Here is a 19,220-nt window from a genome sequence, read left to right on the forward strand (position 1 = left end):
TTTGAAAAGAATTCTTCATTTCTACGCTTGTTTTGGTTCAGCTTTAAAGAAAAAAAAAGCCAGAGCAATAAAAAGGCACCAATAACGTGAGTTGTTGGGTATTTCACTCCCCTCCAGACACCTGAATGGAGCAGTGAGGGAGAGAAGGAGAGGTGAGCATATGCTGTTGGGTATTGGGAAATTATGTGACCCCTTTTATATCATGCATGTGTGTCCACTCCATTTTTGTGCGCTGTAAGTTAGAGGGGCAAATAGTCTTCGCCTCCTGGACAAGAAACAACTCCAGAGTCTGTATACTCTAGTAAGGGCAAGGGGGGGTTAGCAGACACACAATGAGAATGTAATACTGTAAAGGAGGAAAGCTAGCAAGAGGGGAGTGCAACACTGAGGGGCAGAGGGGTGCTACATGAGCCATGAGGGTGTAAAGCTGAATGTATAAAGGAAGCCTCCAGTACAGCTGACTGAATAGAGGAGGTGTCCCTCTGCAAAGGAGAGCTGGGAGGAAAAGTTGAACAATGAGAAAAAGAGCAAGCAGGGAGTTTGAGCATATCCAATGCTAAATAGGTGCTTCCAGTATCGCTAGAGAATATATAGAGAAGTGTCACTTAGCAGTAAAAACAATGTGCAAATATTCGTAGGAAGGAGGAAACATAAGTTTTCTATAGGTAGAAGAAGTGTATGGAGGGCATGACTGCAGGAACTATGTGAAGGACAGCAATGCGGAGGGCATGACGTGGCTGGCAGTAGCACCGCAGGACAAAACTTTGGAATTGGTTTGATTCAAGAGGCAGCACATGTGTTTTCTTGCGAAGTTCAATTTCTTTGCCAAGGTACAATTTATAATTTCTTGCTAAGGTATAATTTACACTATCATTATAAGAAACAGAGGGAAGAGATTAAAACTTGCTCATGTACTCAAAGTGGGAGAGGGTCAACTTTTAACATATTTAGAATATGATAAAGATGTATACTGTATAACCTCCTTGGTGTACAAGTGCATAACATTTTAGTGTATTTTTATTAAAAATACTTGAGCATTGATATTTTTTTCATTCTAAAAATAATATGGCTTGAGAGGTCTTAAGCAGTTTTTACAAGTCTCCTATGTGCATTTTATTGTGCATATGAAAGGAAAAATTGAGCAGGCTGCAAAAGGGAACAATTAGATGGCTAACATCAGCTGCTTTTTATTGCTATGGTGCCAGCCTAATAAATCTCATAGTCGCAGAACGTTGAAAACAAACTCCATAGGTAGGCAAAGAACCCCAACCAATGAGTCATGCCTTAGAAATGATGCTTTAAACAACAGAGTCCATGTGACCCTTTTTGTAAAAGAAAGGAATCACACCACTACAATGGCATTTCACATTTCCTAATATCTGAGAAATTTGATAGAATTGTATAAAATGTATATTTACCAGTTTGTTTCGGCACTGAGGTAATAAAGCATATGCATTGTCCAAAGGAGGGGCCCGCTATATGTCACAAAAATAGTTAGGAAAATAGCTGGATACTCAATATAGTTATCTAGTCCCACAAAGCCAGCAGATATATCTACAGTACTTATAGTATTTGAATTACCCTGAAAAGAAATAAACAGGATGAAAAAAGAAAACAATTAAAGAGATTTACTGTATAAAAACACACACAGGTCTTATTAAACATTTGTGTTAGGAGCTGGTTTAAACTATATATATATATATATATATATATATATATATATATATATACACACACTTAAAAAAATTAAAGGAACATTTTGGATCTCAATGAGGAAAAATCTCATGCTGGATATCTATACTCATATAAACTGGGTAATGTGTTAGGGTAATGTGTTAGGAACGAAAGGATGCCAAATGGTTTGGTGGGAATGAAAAGGATTAATCTACAGAGGGCTGAATTCAAAGACACCCTGAAAATTAAAGTGAAAAAATGATGCAGCAGGCTAGTCCATTTTGCTGAAATTTCATTGCAGCAACTCAAAATGGTACTTAGTAGTTTGTATGGCCCCCACGTGCTAGTATGCATGCCTGACAACGTTGGGGCATGCTCCTAATCAGACAACAGATGGTGTCTTGGGGTATTTCCTCCCAGATCTGGACCAGGCCATCACTGAGCTGCTAAACAGACTAAGGTGCAACCTGACCGCGTTGGATGGGCCGAAAACCTAATGTTTTCAATTGGATTTAGGTCAGGTGAGCGTGGGGGCCATTCAATGGCATCAATTCCTTCATCCTCCAGGAACTGGCTGGATACTCTCGCCACATTAGGCTGGGCATTGTCATGCACCAGAAGGAACCCAGGACCAACTGCACCAGCGTAGGCTCTGACAATGGGTCCAAAGATTTAATCCCAATACAGAATGGCTGTCAGGGTGCTATTGTCTAGCCCAGGGATTCCCAAACTACAGCCCTGCAGTTGTTCAGGAACTACAATTCCCATGCTGAACATTATTACAGGCAGCATAACTTTCTCCACGGCTTCTCCAGACCCTTTCACGTCTGTCACGTGTGCTCAGGGTGAACCTGCTCTCAACTGTGAAAAGCACAGGACGCCAGTGGCGGACCTGTCAATTTTGGTGTTCAATGGCAAATACCAATCGAGCTCCACGGTGTCGGGCAGTGAGCACAGGGCCCACTACAGGACATCGGGCCCTCAGGCCACCCCTAATAAAGTCTGTTTCTGATTGTTTGGTCAGAGACATTTACAATAGTGGCCAGCTGAAGGTCATTTTGTGCGGCTCTGGCAGTGCTCATTCATAGTTACATAGTTACATAGTAGGTGAGGTTATATAAAGACAATAGTCCATCCAGTTCAACCTGTGTAGGTGTGTGTGACTGTAATCATCTAACATAGCCCTCAATCTCCTGATCCTTGAGATGTAAGTCTAAGAGTCTTTTGAAAGTCACCATACTACCCGCAGAAACCACCTCTTGTGGTAGACAATTCCACAATCTTGTAGCCCTAACAGTAAAGAACCCCCCACGTTGCCTGAGGTTAAAACGATTCTCCTCTAATCGCATTGTATGTCCTCGAGTCCTCATGCAATTCCTTCGAATGAACAGCTTTTCTTCTAAGCTGAGATCCCCATTAAGATATTTATAAATTGCTATCATGTCCCCTCTCAGACGTCTCTTCTCCAGGGAAAATAAATCGAGCGATTGCAGCCGCTCTTCATAGGTAAGGTCCTCCAACCCCCTAATCAGTTTAGTTGCCCTTCTCTGGACTTTCTCCAGCTCCAACACATCCCTCCTGAGGACTGGCGACCAGAACTGGACAGAATACTCCAGATGCGGTCGGACCAGAGTTTTATAAAGTGGAAGGATTATAGTCTTATCTCTGGAATACATCCCTTTCTTTATGCATGCTAATATTCTGTTGGCTTTGGAAGCTGCCGCTTGGCATTGCATGCTGTTGCCTAATCTATCATCAACCAAGACTCCCAGATCTTTCTCCATTTTTGATTCCCCCAAGGGTTCCCCTCCTAACGTGTATTGTGTTTTTATGTTTTTGGTCCCCAAGTGCAAAACCTTACACTTCTCCACATTAAACCTCATTTGCCATGTCGTTGCCCACTCCGTAATTTTGTCCAGGTCATTCTGTAGGATATCTGCTTCATGCTGTGCAGTTATTGCCCTGGCCAATTTTGTGTCATCTGCAAAAACTGATAACGAACTACTGATCCCTTCCTCAATGCTGTTTATGAATAAATTGAACAAGGTTGGTCCCAGGACTGAGCCCTGGGGCACCCCGCTTACTACCTCAGACCAGTCTGAGTATGCGCTGTTTATTACCACCCTTTGGACACGGCCTTTTAGCCAATTCCGTATCCAAGAGCAAACCCTGCTGTCGATACCTGCAGACCTTATTTTATAAATTAAGCGCTTGTAGGGAACTGTATCAAACGCCTTAGCGAAATCCAAGTACACCACATCCACTGGTCTCCCCCTATCTAGCTCACAGCTCACTTCCTCGTAGAATGCTAAGAGATTGGTTTGACAAGAACGCCCATTTGTAAACCCGTGCTGGTTACTACTGATGATGTTGTTGTCTTTAGCATACTCTACGATATAGTCCCTTATCATCCCCTCCAAAAGTTTACATATTATTGATGTCAGACTGACAGGCCTATAATTTCCCGGTATATGTCTCTGGCCCTTTTTGAATATCGGAATCACGTTAGCCTTCCTCCAATCCCCTGGTACATCTCCTGTCCTAATACTGTCAGCAAAGATCAGGAACAGTGGTCTAGATATAACCATACTGAGTTCCTTGAGCACTCTCGGATGTACGCCATCCGGGCCTGGTGATTTGTTTGTGTTAAGTTTATCCAGTCTTTCCCTGATTTCCCCCTCTGTTAGCCATAGTGGCAAGTCCTGTGTATTACTACTAACCATACAGTCATGGTCAGTGTACCCTTCCTTTTCCTGCGTAAAGACTGACGAGAAAAAAGAATTCAGCATAGTTGCTTTTTCAGTGTCCTCTGTAACCATCCTCCCATCATCGTTAATTATGTGTGCAATATGCTCTGCCCTAGTTTTTTTGCTGTTGATATATTTAAAGAATTTCTTTGGGTTTTTTTTACTATCCTCCGCTATTTGTCTCTCAAAGTTGATTTTAGCCATCTTGATTTCGTGTTTACACTTCTTATTTTCCTCCTTGTATTGCGGGAAGGCCGATACTGTGCCCTCTGATTTATATTTCTTGAAGGCCAATTTTTTTCCCCTAATAAGTTTTTTAACGCTACGGTTTAGCCAGCCAGGTTTGGCTTTGTCTCTTCTAAATTTATTCCCCATAGGAATGCACTGCAAGATGCCTTTGCTTAATATTGTTCTAAAGCATTCCCATTTTTCCTCTGTGGTCAGTGATCCCAGGGTTTGGTCCCAGTTTACCCTTTCCATCAATGAGTACAATTTTGGAAAGTCTGCCCTTCTGAAGTTTAGGGTTCTTATGTTCCCCACTTGCCTTTTTATATTGTTATTTATACTAAATGTGATCATCCTGTGATCGCTAGAGCCCAGGTTGTCCTGGACTCCTACCTCCGAGATTATGTCTGGGTCATTAGTGATCAATAGATCCAGGATAGCATTCTCTCTAGTAGGGGAATCCACCAACTGCGACATGTAGTTATCCTGTAAGGTTTCCGTGAATAGCCGGGCCTTATGCGAGTGTGCAGTCCCCTCTTCCCAGTCAATGTCGGGATAATTGAAGTCCCCCAATATGATGACTGATCCTAGTTTTGCCGCTTTACCTATTAGTGCTAAAAATTCCAGCTCTACCTCCTCCCCTTGGTTAGGTGGCCTATAGCAAACCCCCACAACTACTTTTCCCTTATCTTCTTCCCTATCAAGTTCAACCCACACAGATTCTAAATCCATGCTCATCCCATCCGTAATGTCACTCCTTTCTAGCACCTTTATATTGTTCTTGACATAGAGACATACCCCTCCCCCTCTTTTACCAACCCTGTCCTTCCGGTACACCGAATACCCTTGGATATTTGCCAGCCAGTCATGTGAGGGGTCGAACCAAGTCTCCGTTATTCCCACAAGGTCTATGTCCTCCTCATGTACTAACATGTCCAACTCATCCATCTTATTAGCTAGGCTACTGGCATTAGCATATACCCCTCTTAGTTTTACGGAAGTTAAACGTGATTGGCGGTTTTGTTTATTTCTGTTTGGTCTGCTGTTCTCCCGCACAGACCCGCCAATTGATGTTGTTGACCTACTGTCGCTGTTGACCCTACAACTGCCTTCAGTCCTCTGCTCCCTCCTGACTGATTCTACTTCTGAGCCCTATTCCTTCTTGCACAAAGGAGCCAATACCAGTCCTGCTGATGAGTTAAGGACCTTCTATGGCCCTGTCCAGCTCTCCTAGAGTAACTGCCTGTCTCCTGGAATCCCCTCAATGGTCTTGAGACTGTGCTGCGAGGCACAGCAAACCTCTGGACAATGACACGTATTGATGTGCCATTCTGGAGGAGTTAGAATGCCTGTGCAACCTCTATAGGGTCGAGGTATCGCCTCAGGCTACCAGTAGTGACACTGACCCTAGCCAAATGCAAAACTAGTGAAAAGCAGTCAGAAAAGAGGAGTAGGGAAAAAAAATTCAGTGGCCTACACCTGTAAAACCATTCTGTTTTGGAGGTCGTCTCATAGTTGCCAATCTAGTGCCCCTGTTAATTTCATAGTTACATAGTTAGTCAGGTTGAAAAAAGACACAAGTCCATCTGGCTCAATAAAAAAAAAAAAAAAAAAAAAAAAAAAACAGTAATGAAAACCCAACCATACAGTCCCATATACACAATCCTATACCCGCAGTTGATCCAGAGGAAACCCCAGCAAAGCATGATCCAATTTGCTACAGTAGGGGAAGAAAATGCCTTCTTGATCCCCCAAGAGGCAATCGGATATTCCCTGGCTCAACTTTACCTATAAATATCAGTACCCATTTATATTATGTACACCCAGGAAAGAATCCAGGCCTTTTTTAAAGCAATTTAGTGAGCTAGCCAGAACCACCTCTGGAGGGAGTCTATTCCATATTTTCACAGCTCTTGCGGTGAAGAAACCTTTCCGTATTTGGAGACAATCTGTTCTCCTCCAGACGTAGGCGTTGACCATTAAGTGAACAACTCAACACCAAGTTCACTATATAGACCCCTTATGTATTTATACATGTTGATCATATCCCCCCTTAATCTCCTCTTCTCAAGAGAGAATAAATTCAGTTCCTCTAATCTTTTCTCATAGCTGAGGTCCTCCATGCATCAGTTTGATTGCACTTCTCTGCACTTTCTCCGATTCCCCACTATCCTTTTTAAGAACTGGTGCCCAAAACTGAACTGCATATTCCAGATGAGGTATTACTAATGATTTGTACAGGGGCAAAATTATATCTCTCTCGCTGGAGTCCATGCCTCTGTTAATACAAGAAAAGACTTTGCTTGCTTTGGAAACCGCAGCTTGGCATTGCATGCTATTATTAAGCTTAGGATCTACTAGAACACCCAGATCCGTCTCCGCAATGGATTTCCCCAGTTCTACTCCGCCTAGTATGTATGAGGCATGCATATTCTTAACCCGAAAGTGCATAACTTTAGATTTATCAACATTATATTATACCCCATAACAGGGTGTACCTCATAAATTTCAATAAGAGCAAAGCAGCTGAAACTGATTAACAACCCCCTCTGCTACTTAACTGATCAGGGCAATATCCAGGAGTCTAACTGATTTGATGCTATACTCGGATTAAAAAAAAAAAGTGTTCCTTTAATTTTTTTGAGCAGTGCATATATATATATATATATATATATTTTTTTTTTTTTTTTTTGCTGTAACATAAGTCTATATACCCAAAATGTCTCAAAGTCAAAAATGTCACATTTTCCCCTCATGCTTCTTTATCAGAATGTAGAAATTCTAGTACAACCTACCCTCTTTGTTACGTATTCATGAAAATTAATACCAAAATGCACACCAGGATAACCCTACTCTGTATTCCTTCTCTAAACCTACAGGGTTTTTAATGAGATCTACCTGACATAGATTTAGTTGGAGCCATGGTTTACACTGTAACAAACTAAATCTTGCATCTCCCCAAATATGAAAGTAGATTAAAGTGATATTAAACCCTATTTTTTAAAAAAAATTTCAGTGTATGGTTTAATCAATTACTGAGTAGGTAGCTTGTTTATCTTTTAATCCTATCCTAGGTTGCAGCTGATGCTGCTGTCCCATGTTTTCTGTTTCAGGATGGCTCCTTTGCCTTCAGTATCCTATGAAGGCATCCTTGCGTGCAGGGATCAGAGTTGTCTCCCCACAGTGTGTGCATCAATAGAAACACACAGTCCTGTAGCCAAGGATGGCAGGGCACTCCCCTGCTCCTCCCTTTTCCAAGCTAACAGACTGACTGTAGACTGAACTGTCCATTGTCAACACTTTTCTATGAAGACTGTAAGCTCAGGGAAGAGAAGTTCAGGGAACTAAGAGCAACTAAGAGAGAAGAAGCCAGCAGCATTGAAAGTTCTAAATTGTAAGAATTTTAAAATATTTTACTGGGGAATGTTTACTTTTATTGTATATGTTATGGATCATAAGAACCAAGGGGAGTGACTTGTTGTTCTGTAATGTACTCCAAAAAAAGGATTTTAAATAGTATGTAAAAAAAATGTGATTTTTGACTTGCCGTAATATCCTTTTCTCTGAGTTCATTGACAGACACAGCTCCTGGTTTTTCTTAACTATTGGGACGTCCCAAAGCAGTGTTAAACATGAGGGGTGGGAAAACAGCAGAAAAAAAATTCAAAGGCTAACCATAGCCAACCAGTTAACATGGAAGTCAACCAAAACAACTGGAGCTCACCTGAGAAAAACAATACACCCTCAAAGAGGACCAGGTCCTCTAAAACAGCAGTCTTCAAAAACTTGTGGCCAAAAGAAGCATCTGCAGATGCCAATACATCCACTTTATAAAACCAGATGGCCGCCTTGCAAACCTGCATCACTGATGCCTGATGACTGAAGACCCACAAATAGTGTCTGACTCCCTAAAAGACTCTGTAGCTGCCAGGCACACCCTGATTGCCAGAACCATATCCAGGAAGTGCAATTTCCTTAGGATGTTTAGGCCTGGGACAGAGGGAAGGCAACACAATGTTTTCATCCAAATGGAAATCAGAGACGACCTTTGGTAGGATCAATGGACAGGGACAAAGAACCACCTTAGCTCTGTAAACCAACAGGTAAGGTGAACGGCAAGACAACGCCGCCAGCTTCGACACCCTGCACGCAGAAGTAATCGCCACCAAAATGGCCATCTTCTGGGACAACGTAAGCAGGGGAACTTCCCGATATTTTCAAAGGGAGATTCCTGGATAACTGACAAAACCAATTTGAGGACCCACGGCGGTAATGGAGACCGCACTGGAGAAACCAAGTTTCGAGCTCCCTGGATAAAAGGTACACACCAAGGAAAGTGTGGCCAATAGACGTTGAAAGAAAACCGCCAAGGCTGAAACCTGGCCCTTGATGGTACTCAAGGCCAGGTGCTGCTCAACCCCCAAGTTGGAGGAAAGCCAAGATCCGAGCCACCGAATGTGAAGAAAGGCGTCCTTGATGTTGATAGAAGCGCTAAAATCCCCCACATGTATGGACGCCACTACCGTGCGAATGGACTCCATTCTGAACTTCTGTACCCGCACAAAGCAGTTTAGCCCCTTTAGGTTAAGAATTGGATGTACCTTGCATTCCTTCCAGGGAACTGTAAACAGTTTTGAGAAAAATCCCTGAAAACATTCCGAAGCGGGAACCGGGACAATCATCCCATGAAGTAACAAGTCTTGCACTGCCCCAAAAGCATCCCGTAAGCGGCCTGGGGACAAGTGCAGGTTGAACTGAAACTCAATCTTGTAGCTGGACCGAATGACTTTGTGGACCCACTTGACCTGTACCAAAGAGGTCCACAGATCCGGAAATCAAAGATGTCCCCCACCCCAGATACGGATGAGGGCGCCCCTTTATGCAGAGGAAGCCTTGACCGCAGGTCTGGAAGAGCCCCTCGTGGCTTGCCAGACCAGGTCCTCTTGGAACCTCTGGGGGAGGCCCTGAAGGACTTTTATCCCTTGAGGCTAGAAGAATGGCCCACTTCTACGATGGGGCTCCTTGCCCTCGGGTAGCCTGTGGAAGAAGAGTACTCTTCCCCCCTGTGAGTCCCTTCTGATTGGCTGAGTTTGATAGCAGCGAGAGCCAATGGTGCCGCTGCTGTGTCTCAGCCAATCAGGAGAGAGATTCCCGGACGGCTGAAGCACTCGTGGACATTGCTGGATAGAGAGGGGACTTAGGTAAGTATTGGGGGGGGGGCAAGGGGGGCTGCTGCACACAGAAGGTTTTTTTTAATTAATAGAATGCATTAAGATAAGAAAACCTTCTGACTTTACAACCCCTTTAACAGGGAAAAAAGGAACTTTGCACTTGAGGTAAAAAATGAAATGTCAAATCCACCTAGAAATATGGGAGTGAGAACCAGCTGTTCAATGTCTGATAGAGTCAGAATGTCAAAAAAGAGCTGTAGCTGAGAGATAAAAATCGACCAGAGTTTACAGTATCCAGACAAAGGGGAAGGGAAGAAACCACCTTGAGAAGAAAAGACCTCAAAACAACCTAGTCCTTGTATAGCACAAGAAAGGGTTCTTTACAGGTTAAGGCTGCCAACTCAAACTCACCTCACAAAAAGAAAGGCAACTTTGTATGAAAGGATAGCCAGAGATCTATCCCTAATAGGTTCAATGAGTGTTCTTTGAAGAGCTGACGGAATCAGGCTGAGATCCCATGGAGAGTAAGAGAGTAATTTTCTAGCAAAAAAATGCAGATTTGACATGTGTGCTCAAATGAAAACATTGCCCTGGTAGAAAAGTAGTTGATAATGTTGTTCAGAGATTTGCCAAAGAGACATTCTCCATCAAAGGGCATAACCAAGAGGTAATTCTTGCACTGATACTCTGCAGACCAACATTTGAGCCAAAAGGAGTATTGGTTACAGCTATCTTTTGTGTCACCAAGCCTCCACTCTGGAGAGTAAGTTTTTTTTTGTTGGACTGTGGCCTCGCCTTAAGGTAAATATATAGGTGGTCTAGTTCATACATATATATCATCCTCTCTATACTTGCCCCTGCTATTAGGTGCCTTTCTGTGGCCACTATTGTTCTCTATGGCTTTATACTTTATATTTGTTTTTTGCTAGGATTCTCTCCATCCGTTTTATGCCTTGCCCCTTGTGTTCCCTGGGTTGTCGTCGGAACTTCCATCTGCATACAGCCAATGCATTGTACATCGTTCTTTCTTTTATAGTTGGTGCATTTTCTTTGGCGGACAGTCTAGTACGTAAGTACTTCAGTATTATATACAATTGTGTTGTTGGACATTTCGTTATGTGCTATTTTATATTAATGTATTGTATGGATTATTTGTTCGCCTGCTTATTATATGTACAGGTCGAGTCCATAGGTTCAAAAAGTTGAAACGCGTAGGTTTCTGCATCCTGAACCAATAAACATCCATTGTGCCATACGTGTTGCTTGGCACCCACGCTGTGGATATCCTACTAATGTGAATTTTAATAAATTTGCCATGTATTTATTTTCATGGATTTTTGATGATCTGTATTATCATTAGAATGATTTTGTTTATTAATTTATTGATGTATTTAATAAATATCTTTTTTGAAGACATTTAGATTGCATTTATATACTTTTCCGGCCTCACAACATCCCTTCCCCCGCCCCTCTGTCAAATCCTGTTTCAGGATTTGTGAATGCATTCTGAGCCAAAGAGTTTTTTGCATATGTACTAAATAGAGGCACATTCTCATATTTTCGACGTAATAACCACTAGACCCTCAAAACAATACACAGGCATGAGTTCCAGTTGCTTGAGGAGAAAGGGATAAGTCGGGATAGATCATGGATCCTGGGTCATACCCTTGTACCACACAGCTAAGGTTTGGCAGATGGACATGGTTGAGGTAGCAAGCTGAAAGGAAGGACCTGCAAGGGAGAATAAGGCCTTAGGAAAGGGGCTTCTGACCTTTTATTCACTGCGTCTTTAAAGTATAACCAACAGTAAAACTTTTTTTTTAGTTTGGGATAGAGGGAAGATAAATTAGAACCCTTGCCAGTTTTTATTATTGTCTGTGTCCCCGTTAGGAAGATTCCCCCTCTCTATTTGTCCTGTTTACCACTATCATTAAAAGAGAAAGTAAAAGAAAATCCCATATTTTGAGTTGTCACCAGAAAAGTAATAGAGGGGAAACCCTCTAATGGGGACACTAGTTCTGGTGGCCAGGGGGTCCCAAGAGATTCCCTTCATTTGCAGGGATTTTTTCTCACTTCCTGTTTAGCTATGAGACAGGAAGTTAATGTAAATCTCCCCAAAGGGAAACCTATAGCAAAAATAAACCTTACAGGGGTTATAGCCCTCCCTTTACACTATCCAAAATTAAAGAACAAAGTTTTGCCTATAGTTCTACTTTAACCCCCAAGGACAAAGGTCCAAGCAAATCTTAATGCCTGAAACCAATTTTGCAACTTAGGCCGGTCATAGATGGTTCGAATCCCGGCCAGTTTAGCAGGAACCGGCCAAGATTCCAACCGTATGTGGGGAGGCTGAATGTTTCAAGTTGCCTGATGGATTCACTAGCGGCTTCAGCAAAAATCACTGTCTTCTTCCCTGACCCCACTCCTGCTCGGCAGGAGGGATTCCCCTGTCAGCATTGTCTGTGTTGATGGGGGAGTCATGCAAATTCTTTCCTGGAACATCTCTCCAATGCACCAGAGCCTAGCCTATCATTCTGCCTTTTTACTAATTCCCATACTTCTTTTCAGTGTTTTTTTCTGTACCATCTAAACCAGGGATCCTTAAACTACAGCCTTCCAGCTGCTGCGGAACTACACATCCCATAAGGCATTGTAAAACTCTGACATTCACAGACATGACTAGGCATGATGGGAATTGTAGTTCCTGAACAACTGGAGGGCCATAGTTTGAAGACCCCTGCTCTAAAAACTGTGCAACAATTTCCACTTAATTTTTACCCTTTTTCATGATCTTCTAAATACATTTGTCTTACTTACCATATTTAAGTTTCAAATAAAACTCTGCCTACATTTTCCTTCTCTTGCACTATGCAGTATTGATGTATGCAGAAAATGCCTACTTCTCTTTCCAACTGCACACAAAGCAACTTACCTGAAAGAAGAAAAAAGCCTGTCCAAACCAATAATGCATTATCGTGATTTCAGCAGCATCATATTTCAAGATCTTCCAGATGAACATAGTGAAAATAAGCTGAATAAGCAAGCAGAAAACCAGCACTACAAGGTTGTGTGGTCTAAACAAAAGAGCTGCTAGCAAAATAAGTCCACTGTAAATTTCCCATAAGCCAACAGCTTTAGCTTTTGAATCTGCATTTAGAACATGTGATGTCAAGAGGTCCTTTATGCCAGTGATAAGAATTCCAAGGACAAATATGTAGACAAAACGAGCTTCTGTGATTCCCCTAAAAAAAAAAAAAAAAAAAAAGACATACATAATTAATATTTATAAAATACTACAAACAAGCATATACAAGTAGCAAAGTGTGCCTGTTCTCTGAACAGCCTTTTCAAAATGGTGTGCTTTTTTTGTGTAAGATTTAATTGTCACCCATCATATGCAATTAGTTATGTAGCTTGCATAGAACCCACTGATCAGCATGGTCGGGACCCACTGATTGGCTGTGTCCAATCACAGCCCAGAGCCCTGTGTTGTTCTTTAATTTAGGAAAATGTATATGGCAGGTATATGTAAGAACATACAACAGTAGTTTTTTTTTTTTTACCATTGCAGTTTTTTGAAATTGTACTGGGTCATTTTAACAAAAGCAATAAGAACACACATTCTTTAACACCACAATTATCAGCTACTTGTAAAGGGACATGACCATTGAAGCTTCCTATTTCCCTGGTTATTGTTTGCATCCTACGATAAATAGCCATCAAGGGCCACTGACATTTTTGTTCCTTCTCATCTTTTCTGACTGTGTTTTACTAGTTTTGCATTTGGCTAGGGTCAGTGTCACTACTGGTAGCATGAGGCGATACCTGGACCCTATAGAGTTTGCACAGGCATTCCAACTTCTCCAGGATGGCACATCAATATGTGCCATTGCTAGAAGGTTTGCTGCGTTTCCCAGCACAAGAGCATAGAAGAGATTCCAGGAGACAGGAAGTTACTCTCGGAGAGCTGGACAGGGCCGTAGAAGGTCCTTAACCCATCAGCAGAACCAGTATCTGCTTCATTGTGCAAGGAGGAACAGGATGAGCACTGCCAGGGCCACACAAAATGACCTCCAGCAGGCCACTGGTGTGAATGTCTCTGACCAATCAGAAACAGACTTTGTGAGGGTTGCCTGAGGGCCCGACATTCTGTAGAGTGCACCGTGGAGCTTGATTGGCATTTGTCTGCCACTGGCGCCCTGTGCTTTTCACAGAGGAGAGCAGGTTCACCCTGAGCACATGTGACAGATGTGATAGGGAAGCCGTGGAGAATGTTATGCTGCCTGCAACATCATTCAGCGTGATGGTCTGGCGAGGCATTTCCATGGAGGGATGCACAGACTTCTACAGGCTAGACAATGGCACCCAGACTGCCATTAGGTATCAGGATGAATTCCTTGGACCCATTGTTAGACCCTACGCTGGTATAGTGGGTCCTGGGTTCCTCCTGATGCACAACATTAGCCTCATGTGGCAAGAGTATGCAGACAGTTTCTGGAGGATGAAGGAATTGATACCACTGAATGGCCCCCACACTCGCCTGACCCAAATCCAATAGAAAACATCTGGGACATTGTTTTGGTCAATCCAATGCTGTCAGGTTGCACCTCAGTCTGTTCAGGAGCTCAGTGATGCCCTGGTCCAGATCTGGGAGGAAACAAGCCAGGACACGATCTGTCATCTCATAAAGGAGCATGCCCCGACGTGGTCAGGCATGCATACAAGCTACTGAGTACCATTTTGAGTTGCTGCAATTAAATTTCAGCAAAATGGACTAGCATCCTTTTTTTCTCTTTGATTTTTGGGGTGTCACTGAATTCAGCCCTCTGTAGGTTGATCATTTTCCTTCAAACAATGTGGCATCCTTTAGTTCCTAACACATTACCCAGTCCATATCAGTATAGATATCCAGAATCCAGAATGATTTTTTACCCCATTGAGATCTGATGTGTTTTCAAAGTGTTCCTTTAATTTTTTTGAGCGGTATATATATATTATATATATATATATATATATATATACACACATATACACATATACATATATATACATACATACATATATATATACATACATACATACATATACACATACATACAGTGCCTTGCAAAAGTATTCGGCCCCCATGAACTTTGCGACCTTTTGCCACATTTCAGGCTTCAAACAAAGATCTAAAACTGAAATTTTTTGGTGAAGAATCAACAACAAGTGGGACACAATCATGATATGGAACGAAATGTATTGGATATTTCAAACTTTGTTAACAAATAAAAAACTGAAAAATTGGGCGTGCAAAATTATTCAGCCCCTTTACTTTCAGTGCAGCAAACTCTCTCCAGAAGTTCAGTGAGGATCTCTGAATGATCCAATGTTGACCTAAATGACTAATGATGATAAATAGAATCCACCTGTGTGTAATCAAGTCTCTGTATAAATGCACCTGCACTGTGATAGTCTCAGAGGTCCGTTTAAAGCGCAGAGAGCATCATGAAGAACAAGGAACACACCAGGCAGGTCCGAGATACTGTTGTGGAGAAGTTTAAAACCGGATTTGGGTACAAAAAGATTTCCCAAGCTTTAAACATCCCAAGGAGCACTGTGCAAGCGATAATTTTGAAATGGAAGGAGTATCAGACCGCTGTAAATCTACGAAGACCTGGCCGTCCCTCTAAACTTTCAGCTCATACAAGGAAAAGACTGATCAGAGATGCAGCCAAGAGGCCCATGATCACTCTGGATGAACTGCAGAGATCTACAGCTGAGGTGGGAGACTCTGTCCATGGGACAACAATCAGTCATATACTGCACAAATTTGGCCTTTATGGAAGAGTGCCAAGAAGAAAGCCATTTCTTAAAGATATCCATAAAAAGTGTCGTTTAAAGTTTGCCACAAGCCACCTGGGAGACACACCAAACATGTGGAAGAAGGTGCTCTGGTCAGATGAAACCAAAATCAAACTGTTTGGCAACAATGCAAAACATTATGTTTGGCGTAAAAGCAACACAGCTCATCACCCTGAACACACCATCCCCACTGTCAAACATGGTGGTGGCAGCATCATGGTTTGGGCCTGCTTTTCTTCAGCAGGGACAGGGAAGATGGTTAAAATTGATGGGAAGATGGATGGAGCCAAATACAGGACCATTCTGGAAGAAAACCTGATGGAGTCTGCAAAAGACCTGAGACTGGGACGGAGATTTGTCTTCCAACAAGACAATGATCCAAAACATAAAGCAAAATCTGCAATGGAATGGTTCACAAATAAACATATCCAGGTGTTAGAATGGCCAAGTCAAAGTCCAGACCTGAATCCAATCGAGAATCTGTGGAAAGAACTGAAAACTGCTGTTCACAAACGCTCTCCATCCAACCTCACTGAGCTCGAGCTGTTTTGCAAGGAGGAATGGGCAAAAATTTCAGTCTCTCGATGTGCAAAACTGATAGAGACATACCCCAAGCGACTAACAGCTGTAATCGAAGCAAAAGGTGGCGCTACAAAGTATTAACTTAAGGGGGCTGAATAATTTTGCACGCCCAATCTTTCAGTTTTTTTATTTGTTAAAAAAGTTTGAAATATCCAATAAATTTCGTTCCACTTCATGATTGTGTCCCACTTGTTGTTGATTCTTCACAAAAAATTAGTTTTATATATTTATGTATTTATATATTTATGTTTGCAGCCTGAAACGTGGCAAAATACTTTCGCAAGGCACTGTACATACATACATACATACACACACACACAATCTCACAAAAGTGAGTACACCCCTCACATTTTTGTAAATATTTTATTATATCTTTTCATGGGACAACACTGAAGAAATGACACTTTGCTACACAGTAGTGAGTGTACAGCTTTTAGAACAGTGTAAATTTGCTGTCCCCTCAAAATAACTCAACACACAGCAATGTGTAAACCGTTGGCAACAATAGGGTACACCCCTAGAGTGACAATGCCCAAATTGGGCCCAATTAGCCATTTTCCCTCTCCAGCCATTAATGTCAAAAGCTCTGGCAACAAAAGTGAGTACACCTTTAAGTGAAAATGTGCATATTGAGCCCAATTAGCCATTTTCCCTCCCCAGTGTCATGAGACTTGTTAGTGTTTCATGGTCTCAGGTGTGAATGGGGAGCAGGTGTGTTAAATTTGGTGTTCTCTCTCACTCTCTCATACTGGTCACTGGAAGTTCAACATGGCACCTCATGGCAAAGAACTTTCTGAGGATCTGAAAAAAAAGAATTGTTGTTCTACATAAAGACGGCCTAGGTAGAAGGAGATTGCCAAGACCCTGAAACTGAGCTGCAGCACGGTGGCCAAGACTATACAGCGGTTTAACAGGACAGGATTCACTCAGAACAGGCCTCGACTAAAAAAATTGAGTGCACGTGCTCAGAGTCATATCCAGAGGTTGTCTTTGGGAAATAGACGTATGAGTGCTGCCATCATTGCTGCAGAGGTTGAAGGGTGGGGGGGTCAGCCTGTCAGTGCTCACACCATATGCCGCACACTGCATCAAACTGGTCTGCATGGCTGTCATCACAGAAGGAAGCCTCTTCTAAAGATGATGCACAAGAAAGCTCGCAATCAGTTTGCTGAAGACCTAAGGACATGGATTACTGGATCCATGTCCTGTAGTCTGATGAGACTAAAGCCCCGTACACACGTAGCGATTGTCGGCCGTAAATATTCGGCCGCCGAACGATCGGCCGATTGTCGGCTTGTTAGTATGATGCTTCCGACAACCGACTCCGACTTTTCGGCCGAACAGAATCGGGTGTGCAGGCATTAAAATTTTTGTTGGCCAACACCAGAACGGCCGATTGTTCGCCAGTCAGTACAGAATTCGGCCGACAAACAGCCGATTAGCAAGACTGGGCATGCTCAGAAAATAAAAAACATCCATCACATGACATCACTTCTGCAGTCGGCTGTTGTTGGCCGACAAAATTCATGTGCAGTCTTTTGCAGTTTTCAGCCGACAGGACAGCACCGGACAAAAGACGGCCGATCGTTCGGCCGACATTCGGGACGTGTGTACGGGGCTTAAGATAAACTTATTTGGTTCAGATGGTGTCAAGCGTGTGTGGCGGCAACCAGGTGAGGAATACAAAGACAAGTGTGTTGGGAGTGTCATGGTTTGGGGCTGCATGAATGCTGCCGGCACTGGGGAGCTACAGTTCATTGAGGGAACCATGAATGCCAACATATACTGTGACATACTGAAGCAGAGCATGATCCCCTTCCTTTGGAGACTGGGCCACCTCCAAGACGACCACTGCCATGCCAAAGAAGCTGGGGGGAAAAGGGATGGACTGGCCAAGCATGTCTCCAGACCTAAACCCTATTAAGCATTTATGGGGCATCCTCAGATGGAAGGTGGAGGAGCACAAGGTCTCCAACATCCACCAGGTTTGTGATGTGGTCATGGAGGAGTGTAAGAGGACTCCAGTGGCAACCTGTGAAGCTCTGGTGAACTCCATGTCTAAGAGGGTTAAGGCAGTGCTGGAAAATAATGGTGGCCACACAAAATATTGACACCTTGGGCCCAATTTGGACTTTTTCACTTAGGGATGTACTCACTTTTGTTGCCAGCAAAATTTACACTGTTATACAAGATATATCGATATAGACTGATTGCGAGCTTTCTTGTGCATCACTACTTTACATTGTAGCAAAGTGTCATTTCTTCAGTGTTGTCACATGAAAAGATCTAATAAAATATTTACAAAAATGTGAGGGGTGTACTCACTTTGGTGATTATATATATATATATATATTTTATTGTTTATTTTTTTTAACATAATTGTGGATTAATAAAATGTAAAATAGGGGAGTTTATTCCCCCCCAGGTTTTAAACTTCGTATGGTGTGACCTTTTTTCGGGGTACATCAAAAGTCCATTATAACTAAAATAAGTGAACCATGAACAGTTACTACTTTTAGGGTTCACTGAAACCTGTGGGAATCAGCAAAAGAAACGACCTGTGGGGTTCACTGAAACCTTTGAGAACAGCAGCTTTAGGTTTACCTCAGTGTGTGCAGCTCAGCCACTCCAACCTATAACTGGTCTTTGCAGTAAGGTGCACATGGGAGGGAAATGCACACCACAAAAAAAAGATTTTCAAGCACAAAATATAATGGCTATACTGACCTGTAGTGTAAAAAGTGCAAAACCCTAATGGAACTTGCCTGAATTTAGACCCCTTTCACACTAAGGCGCTTTGGCACAAAAAAAAAAAAAGCACATGAAAAGCTCACGAAAACCTATTCACACTAACCACTTAAGGATCAGGCCTATTTCTGACACTTGTTGTTTACAAGTTAAAAATCTGTATATTTTTGTTAGAAAATGACTTGGAACCCCCAAAATATGATATATTTTTTTTTTTTTTTAGCAAAGA

General features: G+C 42.3%; 2 protein-coding genes across 2 annotated transcripts in view; both read right to left on the reverse strand.

Annotated features, from left to right (window-relative positions):
- Positions 1–19,220, reverse strand: part of PGPEP1 (pyroglutamyl-peptidase I) — a 167,420-nt gene that overhangs the window by 121,165 nt on the left and 27,035 nt on the right. The gene's annotated exons all lie outside the window — the stretch shown is intronic.
- Positions 1–19,220, reverse strand: part of PIGG (phosphatidylinositol glycan anchor biosynthesis class G (EMM blood group)) — a 71,770-nt gene that overhangs the window by 1,521 nt on the left and 51,029 nt on the right. Inside the window, exons 11-12 of the mRNA XM_082272896.1 lie at positions 12,750–13,059; positions 1,419–1,582 (exon numbers count right to left, since the gene is read on the reverse strand). Coding sequence (XP_082129022.1) covers positions 1,419–1,582; positions 12,750–13,059 — 474 coding nt within the window. The remainder of the gene's footprint in view (positions 1–1,418; positions 1,583–12,749; positions 13,060–19,220) is intronic.

Source organism: Pelophylax lessonae (genome assembly GCF_965119305.1).
Source record: "Pelophylax lessonae genome assembly, chromosome: 1".
NCBI lineage: Eukaryota > Metazoa > Chordata > Amphibia > Anura > Ranidae > Pelophylax > Pelophylax lessonae.